The 25,668-nt window shown below is 36.5% G+C and overlaps 1 protein-coding gene and 1 non-coding gene across 2 annotated transcripts; one reads left to right on the top strand and one right to left on the bottom strand.

Annotated features, from left to right (window-relative positions):
- The first annotated feature begins 723 nt into the window (after positions 1–723).
- LOC136201437 (uncharacterized) lies at positions 724–3,671 on the top strand. The gene is made up of 2 exons (XM_065992097.1): positions 724–1,170; positions 3,098–3,671. The coding sequence occupies exons 1-2, from the start codon at positions 739–741 to the stop codon at positions 3,308–3,310; spliced, it is 645 nt and encodes a 214-aa protein (XP_065848169.1). The 5' UTR covers positions 724–738; the 3' UTR covers positions 3,311–3,671.
- A 13,524-nt stretch (positions 3,672–17,195) lies between these two features.
- On the bottom strand, positions 17,196–17,302 carry LOC136201593 (small nucleolar RNA R71). The gene has a single exon (XR_010673941.1). It is a non-coding gene; the product is annotated as a small nucleolar RNA R71 (small nucleolar RNA).
- Positions 17,303–25,668: the final 8,366 nt, after the last annotated feature.

The following is a 25,668-nucleotide window of genomic DNA, read 5'->3' on the forward strand; positions in this document are numbered from 1 at the left end:
GTAGACTATTGTTGAAACACATTGATCGAAGATCATAACGGAGAGATCGACGATAGATTAATGTTGTTTAAATTTATTAAAAATTTGTATGAAGTTAAAATTCATATTTGTGAAATTTTTTAGGGTATTTTAAGACTAATACACCCAACGAATCAATTAATACTATGCCTACAGTTTTTTTTTTCTTTCCACTAATTATCTTTCCTGCAGTACCATGTAAAACGATTTTTTGAATGTATTATTTCCACCTATAACTTAAAATTTCTCTATTTGGGTGAAAACCTTTTACGGGGCGTTTGGTATTCTATTGGGATAGAGACATGGATAAAGGTTGGGATAGGGATAAAGATAAATGGTTTGGATAAAGATAAAAATATGATAATCGAGAATTATTATTCAATGTTTGGTACGTGTGATAGGGATGATGATAAAATAATACATTTTACTATTTTAACCTTATTTAAACTACATAACATTAATTTGAGGGATAAGATGGATTTTTCCATCCTATTAAAATCGCAGTAGCTATCCCGCCTTCTTATACCACCACCTCCTGGGTATAGGATTTGAGGGATAACTTATCTCGTATTTTTTTATCCATATCTCACTTCCTATATCCCTTCTAACAAATAGCCCGTTAAGAAATTTATCAAAAGTAGCCCTAGTGCAAGTGCAAGTGGCTTGTAAGTTGAGAAATTAACATTTATATATTTTTACAGTAGGTAAGTATATTAGAGAATGCATAGAGTTGAGGAGTATTTATGTATTGGACCTTGGACGACTTTTGAAAAGGCAGGCTCAAAGCTCTCAATGGAGGCGGAGAACGAAATCAGAGAAATAGAAGAGACAAACTCAAACCCCCGCGAATCTGTACAGAATATTTCGAATGCCAAACCAAAACTCAAAACGGTGACGACAAAAGTGCCGGAAGTGGAGATCCGTCTATACCGGCGTGGCAAGGGTCCGATTGACGTTTTCAAGTCTAGCTTGGGAGGATGGGACCAGGACCAGCTTGAGGTTCGAGATATTCTCGAAAAGTATGGCTTTAAATCAATTTACGCTTTCAATCCCAGCTTGGGCCGTGGTGCTCCTATTAGGTTTGCCAGGAACGGCAGGTCTTTGCTTGGCTACAGAGATGGATCTGTAATTCACGTTGATGGCGAACCCACGGTAATTTCACTTCATAATTTTCTTTTACTTTTCTTTTGATGAGAAAAAGTGGGATTCCATTTGGTTTATGGCAAATTGAAGGAAGATAAATTAGCCGATTTTAAATCTATTGTATAATAATTAGTACTGATGCCAGAATTCGTACTAAAACAGCAAAATTATTTTCTTTATTTTGAATTCTGCAATAGGTTCTGGTATAGCCTTTGATTACTTTCTTATTGTCCAGAGATTGGTGATGAACATTTTTCCTAAGTTAACTTTCAATTTCAGTGTTAGAAAGACACCCAACTCAACTTTGACATTCTTTGCATAATTTTGTTAATGGGAATCTGCAATTGATAGTCATCCCCACTTCTCTTTTGAAATTTGTAATCCTCAATTAAAAGAGCCAAACAGGGTATTCGATTCAGCGAATTCGAATTTGTGTGTGCGCCAAATCAAAGTACCCCATAGCTCTGTTTGGAGTAGGGGAGTAAGGTGACCCTATCTTCCTGAGTCAGATCAATTCGGCCACCGAATTTTCTGAATGAATTGTATTTATTAGGAAAGCACTGTATTTCACCTATTATAGAAAATCCATTCTCACTATGATGGTTCTCAGTTCTCACTATGATGAAGTAGAGCGTACGTTCTCAGAATAAAACTGCACCGTCTATCTTTTTATCTGTGAAAACAAAGTGGATTCCTGTATGAATCTTTACATATCTCTGCTTCTGATATTCTCTCTAGGTGCCTTAGTTCGGATAATTAGCACCGTGGTCATAAAAGTTTGAAAAATGTCTCCAAAAGGTCATAAAAGTTTAATTTGTCTCAATAAAATCACTTAAGTTTGCTTTTGTCCCAATAAAGTCACTTTGAAAGTTTTTTAGTCATTTTTTTGTCGAAATTGCTGACATGACATCTCAACCTTTAGTCAGCACCCCCTATCATATTTAAAAAATGTAACTACACATTTTAATTAACAATTGATATGCCACGTGGGTTAATTTGTAGTTAAAATTTTAATTGAAAATCCTTATTTACTTATTGTGGTTAATTTTTTTTATTATGCCACATGACGGTGAGACATGTGATTAAATGTCGCGCAATCAACTCCAATTGAAAAATGATCGGAAAACGTTCAAAGTGATTTTATTGGGTCAAAAGCAAACTTAAGTGATTTCATGGAGACAAATTAAACTTTTGTGGCCTTTTGGGGACATTGCCTAAACTTTTGTGAGCATCGGTGCTAATTACCCGCCTTAGTTCTGATAATAAGAGATTTTTAAGCAGATATTGATTTTTTTTTTTTTGGCAATGCTATAATTTTTTGATTTGTTATTTGAGGATATCAACCATATATAGGAAGTGGAGGAGTTTTTCATAACACTATTCTTTCGTGCCAAACAATATGATTTATGAACTATATGGCGACTCAAATTATTTAAACAAATGCTGCAGATTGCTGCATTCCTCTAATCTTGAATACCTTTTGTTTCTGGTTCTTCCTTGCATCTCAATTTGTCACCAGTACTGTATGGGAACACAAATCATTTAAACAAAGGTTGCAGATTGCTGCATTCTACTTTACTCTTGAATATCTTTTCTTTTTCGTCTGACCTTGCATCCGTCAACCGATTAAATTTGTGCCTAATAATAAGTAAAAAATTAACCTTTCCAAATAGATTGTCATCGATGACCAAAATTACTGTAATCTAGAAATTCCTAATGCATTTTTCATGACTTCAGTTTTATGTCTTAAGCTCGTCATTGCATTATGCCGAATTGGACACACTCTTGCAGAGGACTGCAATAAATTATTGTTTACAATGAAAACGAATACTCTTCATAGATTGCATTCATTGTTTACCAAATTGTGGATTTTGCTGAAATATATCTTAACTTTAAACTTCCAGTTTATGTTTAACTGTTATCCATGCAATTGCAGGAGTCGTTGATTAAACCTGTGACGAAGATCTTGTTGGGGGTAGCAGTCATAACCCTTTTGATAACAATGGTGTTGAAGGAACCTCCGGAATGGATAAAGAAATCCAACATTTTTGGTGGAAGCTTCCCTCCATGGATCCTGGCTTGTGCGGTTGTTGTTTTTACTCGCATGAGAAAGAGAACAGGGGACTTCTTAAAGAAGCGTGGCTGGTAAACATTTAGTTAGCCCCTACACTTTTGATGGTGGCAGCATTGTTTTGATGTTTGTGTGAAGCATTTGAAGGGAATAGATGCTAAACAATATTAGCAGGCACTAGACATTGAATCTCCATTGATGATTTTATTATATTATAAATAGAGGAAACAGGTTTCAAGCACACTAGTTTCCCACAATTCTAAATAGTGTTTTCTTTTCCCTTTTCTGAAGCTAATTAGAGAGAAATCTATCTTAGAGAGGATTAGGAACCCATTACCACAATTCTTCTACTTGCTAGTTTAATGGAAATGGTGTTGTAGTCATTGAAGCATTGTTTTGTAAGCTTTAAAAAATGCTAACAGTTACATTTTGGAGACAATCATGTTCGGGTCCGATAAACATACTGATAAAACGTGCTTGTGATGCTAACAGAAACTATAAACAATATGAAAACTTATATACGTTTTTTGTGTCCTTTATGGTGCTATATTGCTTATTTTTGTATATGCTTGACTAGAGGTGTGAATGCATGTCTTCACCTATGGAAGTAGGCTGTAGGAGTCATGCAAGTGAGTTAGTATAACAAATGTACGGATATTTATTTAAGAGATTTTACTATAAGTCAGATGCATCACATTATCTGTGCGTATAGTATAATTTGGAATCTCTAAGAGATAGAGTAGCCATTTGATTCGGCTTCTTTACCTCTCCAGCAGTCTGAGTGGCGATTTCGAGTTAAAATAGTTTTCTAATAACCTTGAAAGGATAAGTTCCATCTTTGAGCACTTTTTCAAAACTAACTCACCACGAAATGAGTCTAATGCTCATACGTTTTTCTGTTTCTGTAAGAATCGCTATTTGCTCACAACTAGCCTAGAATAAGACTTTATTTTTTGCTTAATTCATACTTAGGATGGTAGTTGATTAGCTATAGTTGCTCAAATTACCTTCACCTCTAATTTGATTAAAAAAAATATTGAATTTAGAGATAAAAATGGGCGGGGATTCCTTGTTTAGATGGAAAATTTGTGAAATAGTTCCTCAGAGGCATGGATGCAGAGATTTTTCTCACTAGCAGGAATGAAGCGAGGTGCAGTTTGAAATAGTTTGATCAATCAGTAAACCTTTCTATTGAGATTAATGAATCTTATGCGTGTATTTTACAACAAATATTTGAATTCAAGATACATATAAATTTACTCTAAGTTATAACTGTATAACAAATATTGACTTGACTTAGTTTATTATCCTATCATGCCCCAAGTTAATGTTACCTGAACCATTAGCTTATTGCAAAGTTGCTGAAATCGAGACTTGGAAAACATCTTGGTAAAAATATCAGTTGTTTGATCCAGTATGGAAATGTAACAAACACTTCTTTGAACTTTTTCCCAAACAAAGTGAAAATCTAGCCCAAGATGATCCAAGATGCTTTGATCGTTCATAAAAGATTGGATTAGCCGTGAGGTAAGTGGCAACTAAATTGTCACACTATAAGATTGGAGAAGCGGATGGTGGAATACCAATTTTGCACATGAGCATTTGTAGTCAAATGACTTCGGATGCAAGGTGGCCAAAGCTCGATATTCGACCTCAATAGATGAAGGAGAAATAGTTCGAAGTTTTCGTGATCTCAAAGAGACCAAATTGGGTACAACAAACACGACATACTTAGATGTAGATTTTCAATCATCAACATCTCTGTCCTAGTCAGCATCGATATAGGTAGTAATAGCCATTAGGGAACTCTTTTGAAAACGAATGCCATGAGTGGGAGTTGAGTGAATATAACATAAAATAAGTTTAACGACTTTTCAATGATCAATTGTGGGATAATGAATGAACTGACTTTATTGATAGAAAATGACACCTTTGGGTGTATAACGGTAACATATTGCAAACCACCAACAATATTGAAATACAAGCTCAAATTATCAAACGGTTCTTTAACATTTTGATATGACTTTGAAGGACAAGCATGAGTTGAAACCCCCTTGGCATATTGCATAGATGCATTCTGAAGCAATTCTTGAATGTATTTGGATTGATTCAAGACCGGTGATTGTGGTTACCACATTGCTTGGAGGCCAAGAAAATAAGCATGCATGTCGAGATTCTTAATAATAAAAGAGGACTGAAGCTACTGATTGAGGCACGATATAGTAATGGAATAATTTCTAGTAACAAGTTTCATCAACATATAGAAGGCAAAATAGATGAATTCCCTCGGCATGAAAATAGAACAATAGTGATCAGCCTTTGAACAAATAAATTCGATAGAGATTATAACCAATGTTAAACAACGATGCCACATCTAATGGGATTGTTTGAGTTCATAGAGACTCTTCCGTAATTTAAAACATGATGATGAAATTGTTGATCGGCGAATCCAGATGGTTGTTCCATGAAAACAATCTCACTCAAAGTACCATGCAAGAAAGCAATCGAGACATCCAAATGCTTAATAGACAAGATATAAGTAGAAGGCAAATGGTCGTGGCTTGATAACATGGTTGTATGTCTAAGCAAAATCAAGGCTTGGGCGTTAATGGAAGCCCTTGGCCACCAAATAGGCTTGTATTTATCAATTGTGCCATCATAATTCAATTTAGTGCAAAAGACCCATTTACACCCAATAACATTAGAAGCAAAGTGTGAAGGGACCAATTCTCATGTCCATTTGCAATCAAAGCATTATATTCCAAATCCATAGGCGTACGCTATTGTGGAATCACAATTGATTTTGATAGGGTGGGATGTGTGGTAGTTGCCTGCTAGTTTCGGAGTTTGAGGCAGCTAATTTGTTTTTTCATAATCATGTGGTGCGTTTTTATGGAGGTGGTTGAGACTGGAATTGTGGGTGGGGGTTGGGTCTGAATTACTTTGTGAAGGTGCAAAATGTGTAAGTCAACTTGGATTGACATGGCGGGGGAAAATGTGATTGGGAGCTGGATGTGGGGAATGGTGAATTTAAGGTAGTATTATGGGTTTGCAATGGCGAATTTGAGGCTGGACTAGTTTCGTTAATTTGAGGTTTAGAGCGTCGAAGTGTTTGGGCTAATGGAATAGTTGAATTTGGATGATTTTGCAGAGATGGGAGGATTTGGAGGAGCAGTGGGTGGTATGACGATAATTGATATTTTTATGCTGAAAATGTAATTGTGGGAAGTGTGGACTGAATGACCGTTAATTAGAGAGTCGCTTCACGTTCTAACTCCGGGCAGAGGAACACATGTTCATAAAAAAGCACAAGGTGTGAAATGAATATTTTGTTATTGAGGAAATCATAACATCTATATTGTCACATCCGTGTTCTTAATTTTAGTTATTATATCCAAATATTAGGTTGCATAATAGTTATTTATTGATTGGTGAATTAATTGGGTATTATGGATATAGTTTGGAGGTTAATTTTATACTTAAAACATGAAATTAACCTCCAAACTATATCCATATAATACCCAATTAATTCAGCAATCAATAAATAATATTATGCAACCTAATATTTGGGTATAATAACTAAAATTAAGGACACATATGTGATATATATCCCTTATGAACTTTACTATACCTTAAGAATATGCATTTACGGGAAAGAGGATGTAAATTCTTTGGACTATATGGACGTAGCCATGGAAAACATAGACAATCAAATATATATAACATGGCATAATCAGGTAAAACACCAAACACTTTTTCATATGGTGAATAGTGATTGAGATATGGACCAGGTAAACGATTAATCATGTAAATAACACAATCATGCGGATAACTCCAAGATTTGTTTGGTAAACGAAAGTGTTGAAGAAGAGATAACCCTGTTTCAACTATATGGTGGTGTGTTGGTTCCACGCACCTGTTTCCTTCGAGTGTATATGAACATGTGATTCATTGATTTAAGCCATTGCCGGATAAATATGTGGCTAGTGCATGAAATTCACCCCCCAATATTCTTGAATGATTTAATGGGATGATCAAAGTATTTTTCAATCAAAGTACGAAACTTGATAAAGACGTTTAAAATTCCAGACTTAAAACGAATAAAGTATGACCACATGAATTGCTAAATGATCATAGACTAACACGTAATAATGATAATTATCATAGGATGTAACATGTGAAGGTCCCCACATATTCGAACAAACCAAATCTAATAGACCATTAGCAACAAAGGTAGATTTAGGAAATGATAAACGATGCGATTTGCTAACAAAACACGAAGACCATAAATCTGAAATTTTATCATCCTTTAGCAATGAGAATATTATTCAAAGCAAGCGTTATTTTAGCAATTGGAAATTTTGCATGACCGAGATGACCATACCACAACGGAAAAAAAAGACTAAAATGCGTGAACACAGTGAGGAGTGGTAGGCGAGAGTGACAATGTGTATAGTCCATTGTTATTCATTCCTTGATAAATCTCATTTTTTGTCTTCAAATCCTTCAAAACAAAATTATTAGTAGAAAAATTCTATATAATTAGGAATTAATCGAGTTAGATAAGACATAAACAATAAGTTATTGACAATTTTAGGAACATGAAGAACATTATCAAACTTCAATAAGGACTTTGAATTAGAAACTTTGATTAAACACGAGAAAGATGGATAGAATTACCATTACCTACATTAACCTCTTCAAGGCCATCATACTTAGAATGAAGATGGAGATTCTCTAAGTCCGCAGTTAGGTGGTGAGTGGCTCTTGAATCAACAAGCCAATCAGATGTGGTAGGTTGAAAGGTAATAACAAGATTAGAAGAGGGGCGAATGTGATTGCGAGTATTGTGATTGAATTTGGGAGGACACTACATTGTTACATGACTCGTATCTTTACAATAGTGGCATGTTAAGGAACTGACATTAAAAGGAGCTCCCATAATCGAGTTCGACCGATTGGATTGATAATTAGAAAAATTGTTTTGTCCACGTCCCTTCTGCTATTGTTCCGTTTTATACTCTATGAAGGTTCATATAGTCAGATATGAGGAAATATGGCAGTTACATTCCTTTGTTAGATCTAAGAACATTACCTTCATTCCGTGCATGCTCGATTGTTGAATGACTTTGATTTGGCATAGGCAGATTCTTGACCTGTTCGGGGTTGATGCTATCTTAGTTAAATGGTTAGCTTCACAATTTTCTTTCCTTATAATGCATCTAATTTCGAGGCTTCATCCCTCTTGTTGGCTTGAGTTTCTTGACTAGAGCCAAATATTGTTTCGTTGAGGCATCTTTAGCTTCGTAGTTGTTGTTCATCTAACAAACTACAAGCCCATAGTCGCTCTTTAAGATTGCTCGGTCTGGTTTTATAACGTTAAATATTTGAATTCCTAAAAGTAGTGCTTTGTACTCTGCAACGTTATTGGATGTAGAGACACTCAAAGATGTTGTAAACTTCAAGGTGATTCCTTCTGGACCATTCACATAAATTCTGATACTAGAGCCTTACTTATTAGAGCTGCCATCAACAAACATTTCCTATATGCCATTCTGAGGAGTGCTCCTACCCATTCTTCTAAGACTTCGATCAAGAAACTGACCAATGCCTGAGCTTTGAAGGCCTTTCGTGATCGGAACTGCTGTCAATTTTAGCACCCTATCCGCTATTCTCCCTGAAGTTTCTGGCCTTTATAGCATCGTTTGAATGGGAATATTCGTTATTACTATAGTAGAATGACTTTGGAAATAATGTCGAAGCTTTTGTATGACGAATACTACTTCATAAGCTAGTTTATCCAACTTTGGGTATCGAGTCTGAGTATCTCGTAAGACTCAACTTACATAATACATGGGGAATTTTTCGGCACCTTCCTCTTTAATTGAGACCATATCAATGGATTCTTCGACCACACTAATGTAAAAATACTATGTTTCTCCAGTGATTGTCCTACTTAGCAAAGGTGGAGAGGCTAAAAAGTCATTCATCTTATCAAAAGAAGTTTGGCACTCTACCATATAATTGAAATCCTTGGCTCCGTTAAGACTTTTATAAAATGGTAAACATCTTTTGGATGAATATAATATGAAGGCCTAGAGCGTTAGTCTTTCCATTCAACTTTTGGACATTATTCAACTTCTTCAGCAAACATGGCTTGAATCTTATATGGTTTGCCTCAATTCTCATTTAGGAGATCATGAACCCTAAGAATTTCCCTAAGCTTACACCGAAGGTGCATTTCTCTAGATTCAATTTGAGGTTATATTTTTATAAGGTCATAAGGACTGCCCGAAAGTCATAAGCATTCTCTTTCACAATTTTTCTTTTGACTCGTATATCTCGATTTTTCCTTCGATAATATCTTTGAATTTTTTTTTCACATGTCTTTGGTATGTATCCCCAACGTTTTTTAGGCCAAAAGGCATGACCCTATATCAATATGTTCCTTCGTGTCTTGTGAAACTAGTATTGTCCATCTCCTTTGGATTTATTGGGATGTGATGATATCCTGCTATGGCATCTAGAAGTGAGTATATTGCATAGTCGTTGAATCAATTGACATATCAATGCATGGGAGAGAGTAGGAATCCTCCGACCAAGATTTCTTAAGGTTTGTGAAGTCAACACATAACCTCTTCTCACTAGCCTTTTCACTAGAATGACAATAGACATCCACTTCAGGTAATGAAACTCCTCAATATGGCCACTATATATTAACTTTTTTACTCCAGCATTGATTACTTTCTACGCTCAACTCTATTGTTTCTCTTCTTCTTCTTAACTAGCATAGCTTGCAAATCAACATTCAAATAATGCATCATGACTTTGGGGGAGACCCCTACTACGTATGTCAGACACCATGCGAAGACCGTGATGTGTTTTTTGCAATGTATGTACTATTTATTATTTTTCCTCCTTCAGTATCTCCATCGAGAGTTTGACTCATTTTCCTTTATTGGCCATATTGTTTCTAGGTCTCCTACCGGTTCTTCCATTTCCCTGACTTCTTCGATTGAATCGACAGTTATGGGGTTCATGTTGAGAGAAGCCATATAAGTTTATTCTTCAATTATCTGGTTGCCTTATGCAACCACCATGTATTTTCCAAAATAGATGGTAGATGGAGAGTGTTCCTGCTAATTCAGACAAGAGTGGTCTTCCGACGATGGCGTTATATGGAAAACGTGTATCAACTACCAAAAATATTGTTATACTGTGTCATTTTGTTTGGTTGTCTCTTATTTCCACCTTCATCCTTATGCTTCCCAACAATGAAATTTCATGTCCGCTGATTCTAACCAGTAAGGATAGTGTAGGTAACAATCTATCGGAATCAAGATGAAGTGCTTCGAAGGCTTTCCTTGTAATGATATTGATCGAACTGATGATGTCCATAAACACCCTTCGAACCATGCAGTCTTCGATTAGAATCTCAAAGACCATAACATCTTTGTGTTGGTCCCGTGTGATTAGTTCCAAGGAGGGGGGGGGGGGGTTAGGAACTAATATAACTTTTTCGCTTTAATTACGCTGACTTAATTCAATTCTTTGAGTTTCACAACTCAGCTTTGGTCAGCGTGGCCGAGTGAGGCGTAAGACGGCTTTAGTCAGATACTGACTAGAACTATTTTACTTGTGAGTTGGGAAATGACACTTTCTGTGATCAGCTTCCAACTCAGCACTCTGATTTACTCAGTGTCAGCTTAAGCAATTTATATACTGAGCAAATATAGCAAGCAACACATACAGATATATATATGAAAGAGAGTTAGAGATTACTCAGCACGACTTATCCTGGTTCGGCCTCTCCGCCTACATCTAGTCCCCAGAATCCCTCCGGGCTTTTTAAATCCAATACTGAGCTCTTTAAAGGTAGAGCACAAACCGTTTACAAGGCAGTTGAATATGCAAGAGTACCGTCCTCTATTCGTCTACTCAACTCCTATTAAGTGCTATAACCGAACACCTAGATTTCTCTACCACTGAGTACTTAACACTGAGTACTCAGCACACTCTCTCAACTATTATAATTGATACAGATTTGTTTTTTTCAGATGAAGAACACTTTAGATGATTACAAAATCAATCTAGCTTTTACACAGGACTAGAAATTTGGTGTAAGATCTCTTTCTTGTATTGATGTGCTTTTGTATGTATACTTTTATTCTCTTTTTGTTTTCACAATCGGCAAAGGATCCAAGAATGAACTTGTCCTTTTATAGTTCAAGTCTGAAGCCTAATGATTTGAATCTGGAGTTATTCGTTGGATTCAAACGGCTTTATCTTGAGACATGTTCTGGTCAGCTTCAGATTTGTAGGCCAATCCTGTCGTCTGAATTCTGCAGTCGTCAGGTTTGTCTTCTTCCTGCAGGTTTCGTCTTTTTATGCCAGTTCGTCTTTTAGCAAAAGAATAGTTGACCCATGCATCTCGAAATTGGCTTTTGCGTAATTCCAAGGTTTCTATTATTGGTGCAGACAGTTGTCGGATCTTGTCTTTTAGCAAACGGATCATTCGCGCTGTCCTGAGGATTACTCAGCTTGACTTTGATAGCCGTTGTCTTTGATTATTTCCAATTCAGATACTGAGTTCTCTTTTACTCAGCTTTCATGGTCAAATTCGTTCTGCAAAATATAGTTCCTAAGAAGACTTCTCTACTTTTAATACTGAGTTCCGTTCCACTCAGCTTCATTGATTAGCTTGATCTTTAATCTTCTGTTCTGAAGATGACTTATCTTCTGTCACGCTGAGTTACACTCCACTCAGCTTGTGTTGTATTCTCATGCTGACTTTGTCCTGTCTTACTTTTTATTTCCATTTGCATTTATATTTATTCTCAATATTGAACAAACATATTAGTACAATTAAATCAAAGCACTTAAATTTAATTGTCCCTTAATCATGGATTAACTTAAATAATTTTGTCAAATCAAAATCATGTGGAAAGGTGTTTCAACAAACTCCCCCATTTTGATGTTGGCAAAATATTTAATTGATGGAACTCAGCATTGAGATTCCTCATGATTGATATTCTTTTTATGCTTCTGAAATTACTCCCCCGTAAGGGTTGCATATATTGACTTAACTTAACTCTAAACCTTCTAAGATTTAATTGAGTAAAATTAAGGCATGCTTATACTGACTTAGTTCAGTTCTAGACCTTCCAAGATCTAATTCAGATGAGCCTAGGTCAGCTTTCAGAAGAGGTCAATATGTGGAACTCAGTTTTGTTACATGGTTAGTTTGATATCAGAGTTATGGGAAAACATTATTAGAGCAGATGTATCAAGTCTAATGTGTACTGAGTATATTCCTTTCTTTTGTTTGTTTGTTCAATTAAGACAGATGAGCATAAAGCACAATACGTAAGTAAGCATCAAATAAGATTAGTCAATTTTGAATAAGAGATGCATAAGATTATAGATAGTCAGTAAGACAAAATATGCCAGATAAGAGAAAATTACAAGTCAAGAATAAAAAACTAGCAAATCTAGCCAAACTATTTCTTCCTGTTGACTTGGGCAGTATTAACTTTGCCTTTTCCCTTTTGTTGCTGCTGACTACCAGATGCTCCTTCTGTTCCCCTTGAGTTGTGCTGAGTTCTATCAGCTTGTTCTTTCTCCCCCGTTTTGCCAGCATCGGGCGGAGGAGGAATGAAAGTGTCATTGAGAGCAACACGAGTTAACCTTACAGAATACGCCTTAAGCTTTTTCGTGCTTTCACTTAGGCCATCAAAAACGGTAACACCATCGTCCAAGATAGAACCGGGAATCCTGACAGAGGCACTAAGCATAGTCAAAATATATTCTTGGGATTTTCCAACCCAGATCATAGTGCCAGTCAGCATGGCATAACCTTGATGAAACATCTTGAGCAAAGCCAAATCATAGAACTGACATTGAGCATTCGTGTGGCGCACATGTTTGAAGGTGGCTTGGGAGTATTGCAAAAGTTCATTCGTCTTGACTTGGTCAGTTTCCATTTCTTCCTTACTCAAGTTGAGTAGGCGGACTGCCTCACTTATTTGCTCAATGGAACACTGGGAAGAAGAGGAGATTAACTCACGCGTTCTGGTCTGCTCGGTGTTTAGCTGGGTAAAAAGTTGATGAACCTCAGCAGAGGTTGCATACATTGAGTTCACAGCTGACAAGTTGTTGAGTTGACCCTGGAGAGAGTTCATATGGTTTACCATTGTCAGCTGGAGTTCAGCCAGCTTTACGATAGATTACTGCTTGGGTTGTTGAGTTTGGAGAGATGTCATGACGCTCAAAAGATCCTTGAGACCTTTGATTTCAGTTAAGAGCTGAGTGACAGAGGAAAGTTAAGTTGGCTCAACATGAACAGACCCAACGGCTTCGGCATTGGATTGATGAATATCTTGAAGTAGGGTTTGACCTGAGTCGATGATTCGGCGTCGAGACTCAGTAGCATGCAAGTACGCGTAGGATTCATCATTTTGTGGCCCAGATGCTGGAATATGAGTAGCACCGGATGGGGGAGGTGATTGGTGTTGTCCAGAAGAAGATGTGCCAGCGAGGTCAGCGGCTGGACTTTTATTCAGATTACCAGCAAGAACTGACCGGTTAGCGTTCTGTGTTGAAGGATTTGGAAGAGGTTGATCTGCAGAGTTAGTTACTTGCTTAGTGTCAGCTGGAATTGGAGTTGGAGATTGAGGAATTTCAAAGCTGACTCGAGTAGACTTTTCCTACGCTGACTCAATGGTTTGACCAGCAGGAACTTCAAGCACTTGCTTGGTAAAGATTGGATTTTCTGGAGTCTTGGGATCGGCTTGTTCCTCAGCTTGAGAAACAAAGGCTTGCTTTTTCTGGAGTTTCCTTGGAGAAGGCTCGGTGGCATTTGAGAAGAATTTGAATTGCATTGTAGTAAGGTCAGAGATGGGATCCCGTAGAGGAGAATCATCCAGAAGGTCAATAACTGGAGATTTATGGGCCTTTTTTTTGAGTCGTCTGAATTTCTTAGCCTTTGAAGGAGAGGGGTCAGCTTGAATAGAGTCAAGAGATTCAGAAGATGAGTTTACCCCTAGGTTAGCGTGATCCTTCACTGTTGGCTCAGTTTGTTCTTCAACCTGCTCAGCGGCCACTGTTACTTGTTGCTCAACATCTGCTGTTTCCTCTGTGTCAAGCTGACCTCCTAGATTACCCAACTCTTCTTCTTGGTCAGCAGGTGGTTTCTCGAGATCAATTCCTTGGCTTCTCACAAAGTGTGAGTCTTCAGAGATCACCAAGGCAAGAGGGGGTGCATTTATAGGGTTCAACCCAAATGAAATCTTTTTCTTCTTTCGTAGAGGATGCTCGGGAGCGTCTTCTTTCTCTTCTTCCTCAGGCTCAACTTGCCTCTTTTGTTTTTCTGCTGACTTAGGTTCCTCCTGACCTTGCTCAGCTTCATCTTTCTTTTCCCTTGACACAATTCGTAGCTTCTTCGGACCTGAATTAATGTCCCTTGCTGCCTGGTCAGCTTTCCTCTTTTTATCCTGCCGAGTACAGTCAGCAGGTTTCTTTCCCTTTTTAGTTAGCACATCCTGTGCTTCTTCAACTGCGGCCCCCTTACCTTTCTTGGGCACGTCGAAGGCCAAACCGAATAGTATGCCAGCTGAAATCTCCGTTCCCCAGACATTGATTTCCTCTACCAGACTCACTTGGTAGTCTTTTAGAATTTTCATGATCAGTGAGCCTAACCTAAGAGTGCCAGTGCTTTGTTGGAAAGCACCAATATGAAAGACCGGCATGTTGAGTGGCTTGTAGGTCATCATATGCCAGATAAAGCATTGTGTTAAGCCCAAAATATACCTAAAATATCATCAATAATTACATCAGTTTTGCTTCGAATTCATACTATTTATACCTATTTAGAATACTTTTACTTTCGAATATGTTTCTTTCTTGTAAGGTACCTAAAATATTTGGTAAAATCCAAATAGGAACGAAAAGAAGTTAAAAACAGAAGAAAACCCCTACAAAAGGAGTCAAAGACGACGAAGATCAAACACGCCAAAACGAGGACGAGGACAAAGGTCAAAGAAACGGAAAATACTCCGTGTCGCGACCGAGAATCCTCCATTCTCGGTCGCGACATGCGTCACCAGCTTTTTCCATTGACGATTTCGAAGACCAAATATTTGCTCCCCCATTCTCGGCTGAGAATTTGCATTCTCGGCAAGTTCAGAAATTCCTGGAGAGTCATTCGCACACATTCATTTTCGACGAAACGCGTTCGTTCGGGTGGATAAAAACATCTCTTCACAGAGGATACGACCCTTCACAACGGACACGACACTTCAATCACGACTCTTCAATATCTATAAATAAAGAGTTGATGGAGAGTTGGAGATATAGAAAAAGAGAAGATTAGTATAGAATTAATGCAGGAATTCCGAGTCAAGTGATTCAGAATTTAGAGTTCATTTCTGTAAAAAGCAATATGATGTACACACATTTTTTATTCAATAATTACAAACACAGTAGCGTTTAGATTTGTTCATATTAGTTTACATTTTGGTAGTAGCCGACCGTATCTCTATTACGAAGTTACAGCGAGAAGATTTAGTAGAGGATCCGCCCCTGAGCCTGACAAACTCTAACGAAACCCAAGGAAAGGATTGACAACTCGTTCACTTGCAAGCCGTCGAAAGTTTCCATGCTTCTTGTTCTCTGTAAACTTGTATCAAATTCATATTTCATCTAATAAAGTTCATTCTATTCGATAGATTTTTATGTAGCACTTTGGTAAATGATCCGAAGTGAGTTCTGGTGTTTTCATTAAAACGTAGTTAAATTTAAAATCTTTACAAGGAAACTTTGTTGAACACTTAGGCAAATTGATATCATCAGTAGAGTATCAATTTGGTTAAGGTAGCGATCTAACCCGACCGTAGGAGGATTGACTGCAGTTCAAAGCCCTAAAATTAGAGGAATCGACGTTTATTTCATTATTATAATTTATACAAAGTTTAAAGTTGTTTTCTTTGCTTAATGCAAACGAATACACTTGTTTACTTTTCTAATGTTTTGTAAATTTATCCCTAAATCAGAAGTGATTTCTAACATTTGCTCTACTCTAATCTAATTCTTATTCTAGCAATTTCAAAACCAAATCTGATTTAACGATTTCCCATATTATAAACCTTAAAAGTAAATTTAACCAATCCAAAATAAGTTTTTGCTAAAAAACGTTCCCTGTGGGATCGATATCTTTTATTACTACAAGCGTATACCGTGCACTTGCGGAAATCGCTCAACAAGTTTTTGGCGCCGTTGCCGGGGAACGCCAAAATTTTTGACAAAAATTTAGATTTTTCATGTTTTATTTCGAATCTAGGTTTATTTATACTTATTCAAACTTTTATATTTTATTTATTTCAAATTACTAACATATTTATTTTTCAAAATTCTGTTTTGAAGGTAGTTTCGGTTTGTGCGAAATTTCAAGTTCATGCGCAGTTCTCGAAGTTCAGGCATTCCACCAAAACCGCTAGACCCAGAAATTGAAAAAACAGTTAAAAAAAACAAGAAAGACAAGAAAAACAAAAACAAAAACAAGACTCCAATAAAAACTAGAGTTACTGAGCCAGAAATTATGGCTACACTTATGGATTACGCTAGGTCAGGAGTGGCAGGTGTAACAAACAGCATAGTTAGACCCCAAATAAATGCAAACCAATTTGAAATTAAGCCAGCATTGCTTAATATGTTGCAAAATAATATAACATTTTACGGGTTACCTAACGAAAATCCTAACACCCATTTAACAAATGTCTTAGAAATTTGCGACACTTTTAAGGTTACAGATGTGACTGCGGAAGCAATCAAACTTCGCCTTTTTCCTTTTACTTTGAAGGATCGAGCCAAAGAATGGTTAACTTCTATGCCAGCCGCAACATTTGAAACTTGGGAGCAATTAGCCCAAGCGTTTTTATCAAAATATTTTCCTTTAGCAAAAACCGCAAGAGTCATAAAAGAGTTAACATCTTTTTCTCAAAATGATAATGAAACTCTTTATGAGGCTTGGGAACGTTTTAAAGAACTTCAACGTTTATGCCCACACCACCAACTGTCCGCTGAACTTTTAATGCAAACATTTTATAATGGATTGAATCCTACAGCTAGAGGTTCATTAGATGCTATGTCTAGAGGGTTATTCGTGAAGAAAACGTCGGCCCAAGCAAGAGAACTTTTGGAGGAAATGGCAATCAACAGTAGTATGTGGCCCGCGGAGCGTGGACACATACCAGTGGCGAAACCATCATCCTCAACTACATCATCGGTTAAAGGTATAGTGAATCTTGATCCAGTTGCGATGTTGCAAGCCCAATTTTCTGCCTTATCGCACAAAATTGATAGGTTTATGGCACCGTGTGATCCTAATGGTTATCCAATCCAAACGGATATGGATTATGAAGGTATGAGCAAAATTGAACAGGTAAATTTTGTCCAAGGGCAAAACCAAACTAATAACCCTTATTCCAATACATATAATCCTGGATGGAAAATCATCCTAACTTTAACTGGAGAGATAATAATAATAATGCCAATGCTAATCAAAATCGTACCACTAATTATCAAAATCAATCAAGAGATACGATTAGCACTTTATCTTCTAAGATCGACAAATTTATTGATGCTATTAGCGGAAAAATAAGTAATCACGACGATGGTTTTAAACGGATCGAGAATAAATTCAATCAGCTTATTACAAACCAATCATCTAGCATCCATAATTTGGAGGTTCAAATTGGACAACTCGCTAAATCAATTCCATCCCGCAAAGAGAAAAGTCTTCCCAGCCATACGGAAGAAAATCCGAAAGAGCATGTAAAGGCTATCACTCTTCGCTCAGGGAAAAATTACTTAGGTCCGGAAATGCCCGGAAATTCAACTTTACCAGGAACTGATTTACCAAAATCCAAAGAAGATATATTAAACCAAAAAGATACACCAATTGACTCAAGTACAAAAACTTTTGTACCCAAACCACATTTTCCACACAAAGTCCGCAATAAGGACTATGACAAACAACTTTTAACATTTTTAGACAAACTCAAAAAAAAAAAACAAAAAACAAAAAAAAAACATTTTTAGACAAACTTAAAAATTTGCATATTAATTTGACGTTTATGGATGCGATTACGCAAATTCCCAATTATGGTAAATTCCTAAAAGATTTAATTTCAAAGAAAATCAGTTGGGAAGGAATTTCATCCATTTCGCTAACTGAAGATTGTAGTTCAATTGTGTCAAGTAATTTGCCCACTAAACTCAAAGATCCCGGATGTTTTACCATTCCGTGTAAGTTGGGAGATATTGAATTCCTAAGTTGTCTTTGTGATTTAGGAGCAAGCATAAACTTGATGCCATTATCTATTTTTAATAAGTTAGGCTTAGAAGAAGATATCAAACGTACCAATATGGTTTTGCAATTAGCGGACCAAACCACTAAAAGACCATATGGTATTATCGAGGATGTTTTAGTTAAAGTTGACAAATTTATTTTTCCTACCGATTTCATTATATTAGATTTTGCGTATGACGTTAATTGTCCGCTAATCTTTGGTAGACCGTTCATGAACACGGGACGTGCTCTAGTTGATGTGACGGAAGGGAGAGTAGTTTTAAGAATAGGAGATGATAAGATCGAGTTTGATATGAACCAAGCAATGAAATATCCTATGGAGGATTTTGCTTATATGAAACTTGATTTAGTTGAAGAATGTGTAAATGACATTATTCAAAAAGAAGAAATAATAGAACCTATAATGAGTGAAGAATTAGAAGATAAGGACCCAGAGCCTTTGATTCGAGAAGATGGACCAGTTCCGCATTCGATTATAATTCCACCTAAATTAGAACTTAAAGAATTACCAAACCATTTGAGGTACGCTTTCTTAGGCGAAGGCGATTCTCTACCTATAATTATCTCTAACAAACTAACACAGGTTCAAGAAGAAAAATTAAAAGAAGTTGTTAGAAATAGAATAGGAAGTATGGGATGGCAAATTTCAGACTTAAAAGGAATTAATCCTAGTATTGTAATGCACAGAATTCACTTAGAAGAAGATAAGCCACCTAAAGCGGATAGGCAAAGACGCTTAAATCCGAATATGAAGGAAGTAGTCAAAAACAAGATTACTAAACTTCTAGACAATGGAATCATTTATCCTATTTCGGATAGTGAATGGGTTAGTCTGATCCACTGTGTACCTAAAAAAGGAGGCATAACTGTTGTAAGGAATGACGAAGGTGAATTAATACCTACACGAACCACCACCGGTTGGAGAATTTGTATAGATTACAGGAACCTTAATAAAGCAACTAGGAAAGACCATTTTCCTCTACCTTTCATTGATCAAATGATTGAACGAATAGTTGGTCATGCTTTCTATTGTTTTCTAGATGGCTACTCCGGGTTCTTTCAAATATATATTTACCCGGATGACCAAGACAAAACAACCTTCACATGTCCTTATGGAACATTTGCATATAGGAGAATGCCATTTGGTCTATGTAATGCACCAGCAACATTTCAACGTTGTATGACTGCGATCTTTAATGATTTCATTGAAGATATCATGGAAGTTTTTATGGATGATTTTTCCGTTTATGGAGATTCTTTCGATTCATGCTTACAGAACTTGGATAAAGTTTTGTCTAGGTGTGAAGAAACAAATTTAGTATTAAACTGGGAAAAATGTCATTTCATGGTTGACGAGGGAATTGTTTTAGGACATAAAATATCTGAAAAGGGATTAGAAGTGGATAGAGCAAAAACTTCAGTGATAGAAAATTACCCCCTCCAACTACTGTTAAGGGAGTAAGGTCGTTTTTAGGACATGCAGGTTTTTACAGGAGATTTATTAAAAACTTCTCTATAATTTCCAAACCACTTACTAATTTACTCATGAAAGATTCGACCTTTGATTTTAATGAAGATTGCGTTAAAGCTTTCGAAACATTGAAAACAGCTTTAGTCAGTGCACCTATTATTGCTAAACCCGATAGGGATTTACCTTTTGAAATCATGTGTGATGCAAGTGACTTAGCCGTCGGATGTGTTTTAGGTCAAAGAAAAGATAAGAAACTTCATGTCATTTACTATGCAAGTCACACACTGTCCGGTGCACAATTAAACTACACCACAACTGAGAAGGAAATGTTAGTTGTAGTTTTTGCATGTGATAAGTTTAGGTCATACTTGTTAGGTTCGAAAGTTATTATTTATACCGATCACGCAGCTTTAAGATATTTATTTGCTAAGAAAGATGCAAAACCACGTCTAATTAGATGGGTTTTATTGTTATAAGAATTTGATATAGAAATTAAAGACAAAAATGGAGTAGAAAACCTTGTCGCCGATCATCTATCAAGACTCGAAGATGAAAACGGTCCTATGGGTGAGACTATCGGTATACGAGATGATTTCCCTGATGAATATCTTTATCAAATAAAAAGTGTCATGTCGCCATGGTATGCAGATATTGCAAATTATCTTGCAGCCAACATTGTTCCGGAAGGATTAACTTTTGTTGAGCGATTTCCGCAAGTGCACGGTATACGCTTGTAGTAATAAAAGATATCGATCCCACAGGGAATGCTTTTTAACAAAACTTATTTACAATCGGTTAAATTTACTTTAAGGTTTATAATATGGGAAAATCGTTTAATCGGTTTTGGTTTTGAAATTGCTAGAATGAGAATTAGATTAGAATGTGAAGACGTTAGAAAATATCTGATTAAAAATGAATTTGCAAAACAGGAACGTTTTAGTACTTTAGAAAAGTAAACAGATGTATTTGTTTGCATTAAGCAAAGAAAACAACTTTAAACTTTGTACGAATTATAAAGATGAAATAAATGACGGAACCTCTAATTAATTGGCTTTGAACGCGACAAAACCCTTATCCGGGATAATTGCCCTTAACCAAATTAAAACTCTACCGAGATAATAATTTGCCTAAGTGTTCAACAAAGTCTCCTTGTAAAGATTTTGGATTAAATACGTTTTAATGAAAACACCAGCAATCACTTTAGTGGATTGGTTACCATAAGTGCTGCATAAAAATCTATCGAATAGAACAGACTTTATTAGATGAAATATAAATTGATACAAGTTTACAGTGAACATGGAGCATTGAATTCTTCGACGGCGTGCAAGTGAACGGGTTGTCAATCCTTTCCTTGGGTTTCGTTAGAGTTTGTCAGGCTCAGGGGCGAATCCTCTACTCAATCTTCTCGCTGAATCTTCATAATAGAGACTGGGTCGGTCCACTACCAAAATGTAAACTAAACTGGAACAATGTCTAAACGTTACTGAATTTGTTATTATTGAATAAACAATGTGTGTACATCATATTGCTTTTGAACAGAATCGAAATCTAACTTTCTGAATCACTTGATTCGGAATTTCTGCATAAATTCTACACTAATCTCTTTCTTCTACACATATAACTTTCTATATTTTTCTACTCTCCATCAACTCTTTATTTATAGATGTTGAAGAGTCTTGATCGAAGTGTCGTGTCCGTTGTGAAGGATCGTGTCCGCTGCGAAAGGACGTCTTTATCCACCCGAACGATCGCGTTTCGTCGAAAACGAAAGTGTGTAACAGGCTTTTAAAATCTCCTGCTCGTACCGAGAATATTTAAATTCTCTACCGAGAATGGGGGAGCATCAATTGTACTTCGAACGAAGGGAAAAAAGACTGAAGGACGCGTGTCGCGACCGTGAATAGGGGGAGCCGCGGTCGCGGCACGGAGCTTTTTCGGTTTTTCAGCTTTCGTTCGTGTCCTCGACTTGGCGTTATTAGTTTTCGTCGTCTTCGACTCCTTTTGTAGGGTTTTTCTTCTATTTTTGAGCTCTTTTTACTCCTATTTGGATTTTACCAAATATTTATGTACCTTGCAAGAAAGAAACATATTCGAGAGTAAAAGCTTTCTAAACAGTTATAAATAGCATAAATTCGTAGCAATATTGATGTAATTATTGATGATATTTTAGGTATATTTTGGGCTTAACAAATCTCCACACTTAATCTTTTGCTAGTCCCGAGCAAAATTTCACTGAATTCATTCTCTAACTAATCTTTTTTATGAAAATAAAACATATATCTTGGCATTACCTTTTGAATTAGTTAAGCCGAAAAGACTAACTTCGCATGGCAAATTTATACGCAAAATATCAAACTAACTTAGTATAAATACGATATATCATTCGTCTTATATTTCTAATTTTGAATCGAAGCATTCGGGATGATATAAGCACGCATGTTATTGAATCTTTCATCTCAAGGCATTTAAAAGCACAAAATTTCTTTCCCAAACCTAAACTAATATATAAGATATATTAAAATGAATAAGTACTTGATTTTATTTGCTTGGTTACGCCCGAAATAAGGGTGGTTTCAACCGTAGCCTAATACGTATTTTATTGCTTTGTGTTTACTTAAGAGGTACCGACCATGTCATGGGTGGACGCAAGCGTTACTTTAAACTTATACATGCTTATATTTTTATTTTTGTTTTACACGTTCCTTCCATACCTCGATTGTGATAAGGGTGGTCGCAACCGTGACCAAAAGTAAACGGTACTTAATTATTCTTCCCTTTCATACCTCGATTGTGATAAGGTTGGTCTCAATCGTGGCCAAAAGTTAAGAATTCAACTAATTGATTAATTAACATGAATTATAAAATTGTAACTTGGGAAAAAGAAAAATAGCACATTCATCCTATATTGACTTATAATTCAACATGTATTATGGCTAAAGTTTCCTTAAAAACTTCAATTGGTGTTAATGTAAGATGAAATCAAACCGAGCTAAAAATTGTTAGTTCAATTTAATGCCTATAAACCTAATTGAAAATTTAAAATAAGATTTATTGTATCATGAATTGCATGATATAAAATAGAGATTGAAAATAAAGAATTTTTTTTAACTTAAATACATTCACTCGAGACAACTTTATTTAAAATCGTAACGGAGATTTGTGAAAAATTTAAAAATAAGTACCCGTATAGAAATATTGTTTCTAACAATAATGATAACCTAAACAATTAATCATATTAACTTATGCTTAATTTTTTTTAAAAATATATGAAAAATGTCAAGTTATTGTGAAAAATGTTTTGCAATATATATATGTGTTGCATTTGCATGAATATCATTCGTTGCATTTGTTCGTATTTGCAAAATAATATTTTCGTTGCATTTATTCGTATATGTGGAAATGATATATGTATATCTCCTCCCACACTTAAATTGGACCATGTCCTCATTGGTGCAAAAATGGAGAAAACATAAAAAATAAATACGAAATAAGGCATACGAAACAAAGATTTAAATTGTAGCAAATGAAACATTCAACATAAAATTAAAAATAGAAAATGTACCAAACATAAGAAAATTAAAATTGTACCAAATTATAACAAGATAAAAATAAAATGAAAGGAAAACAACCTAAGCTTGAGGTGGTGAATCGGGAGGTGTAGGTGACGTCTCCACATTGCGACGTCGGAAAAAGGAAAGCATCCGATGCCGAGTTGATCGATGTTCACGCCTCAAAAGGTTGAGGTTGTCATTCATCACCATATTGTTTTCAACCAAATCATCAATTCGCAAGTTCATTTGACGATTGTTGGAATTGATTTGGTTCAAAATCCTCCGCAAATCGACCGGATCATCCTCCGCTTGAGGTGCTTGGGGTTGTGCTTGAGCCGGTGGTTCATCTTCCTCTCCCTCCGCATCTCCGCCGCCTTCGGTACCTACAAATTGAGAACTTGAAGCGCCACCACCCATAGTGCCACGAAGATGGGCAATACGGGTAGCATAGGAAATAAAGACGGGAGGTCCTTGGGGAAGCAATAAATGAGCTCGCTCAAGAGCCGAGATGTCCAAAAGCGGTATATACCCACGGTAGGTGGACATGTCATAGTCGGCCAATTCACCCCGTGCTCCCAACATAATACCGGTGATAAAAATTACAAAGAGGGATCTGGATGGTACTAGCCCTCGAAGCACGGAACAAATTATCAAACATTATGCCAATGCTATCAATCCTCAAACCTTTAAGCAAACTATCCAAAACATACAAATCCCGAACCTGAACCTTTGAACTCTCAACACGACCAAACAAGGAGAAACTCAAATACTTATGAAAGAAGAACACACAATTGTCCTTAATCAACTTGCTTGAAGTGTATTTTGAATTAAAATAATCTTGGTCCGAAAGAGTTTGCCAAACCGCATCATTATCAAAATCTTTAGGCTTATCATAAAAATCAGAAGTAGGGAAACCAAACATATTTCCCATTGCTTCATAGTTAATGGTGTAAGGTATACCATTATTCCTAAAAGAAATTGAAGTTTTCTTCTTGTTCATGGACAAAGTGACCAAAAATTCCACCACATATTCATTAATACGCGGGAAACGCATATTAACGAATTCTTGCCAACCCAAAGCTTCAATAAAGGCATCAATTCGAGTAGAGAAGTTTAATGCTCTTACCGAATGGAAGTCTAAGAAGTGCATATCAACAAATTGACGGTCGGCTTGAGAAAAATGTTTGAAACGAGCGGCTTCTTCCTCCGAATAGATGTCAAAATAAGCTACGCATTGAACCCGAAGGCGATTAGCTTCCGTAACAGCGGGCTTGTTACCAACACACTTAGTCCTAACCATGGTGATGGTGTTTAGTGTAGTTAAGGTGTGAGAAGAAGAAGAAAAAGAAGAAATTGAGAGAGAAAGCAAAGCTTGAAATGAGTTTGGGGTTTTGGAATAGGGAATTGATTGAATGGAAAAGAGGATAGAAATTGGAGTGAATAAATTGGGAAGACAAAAAGTAGATTTTTGGGGAAGAGTTTGGAGTAAGGGATTGGGTAAAAATAGAGGTGATGTGAGGTTTGTGTAAGAAGTAGGTTTATATAGGGTTGTATAAGTAGGTGAATAGGTAGAATAGGAATAGAAATAGGCAAAAGTTAGTGGCAAAATCGGACTTAATAGGGCAAATTATACGCGTGTCGCGACCGCGAATGGCAAAGCCGTGGCCACGGCACGCGAATTTCAGGCAATTTTCGCCCTGAAATCTTACCAAAGTTGCTGCTCATACCGAGAATTAATAAATTCTCGGTAGAGAATTGGTAAAAATGCCCTATTTTGGTGCCTTTTGACATGGTTTGTGTAATTTTTGTTGAGGAAATGGTTCCTGAACTTTTTTTTTTGGGTAGGTAAAGAAAGAAAAACAACAAACAAAGAAACCTAACCCGGGATCAACCTAGGAAGGCTGACCCCAATCCTGTCCTCAAGAAGCAGGGAAGTGAGAAAGAGGGGAGGGTCTGAAAGGGTAGAAACACCTAACATCCCCTCATGGCCAGCTTCCGCCAAGCGATCCGCAACCCGGTTCTGCTCCCTGTAGATGTGGGAGAACTT

This window comes from Euphorbia lathyris, chromosome 7 (assembly GCF_963576675.1).
Source record: "Euphorbia lathyris chromosome 7, ddEupLath1.1, whole genome shotgun sequence".
Classification (NCBI taxonomy): domain Eukaryota; kingdom Viridiplantae; phylum Streptophyta; class Magnoliopsida; order Malpighiales; family Euphorbiaceae; genus Euphorbia; species Euphorbia lathyris.

Bases quoted from the DNA above. Each gene is read 5' to 3' on its own strand.
- LOC136201437 (XM_065992097.1), top strand. From the start codon at position 739: ATGCATAGAGTTGAGGAGTATTTATGTATTGGACCTTGGACGACTTTT. The intron at 1,171-3,097 runs GTAATTTCACTT...ATGCAATTGCAG, and splicing joins ACGTTGATGGCGAACCCACG to GAGTCGTTGATTAAACCTGT.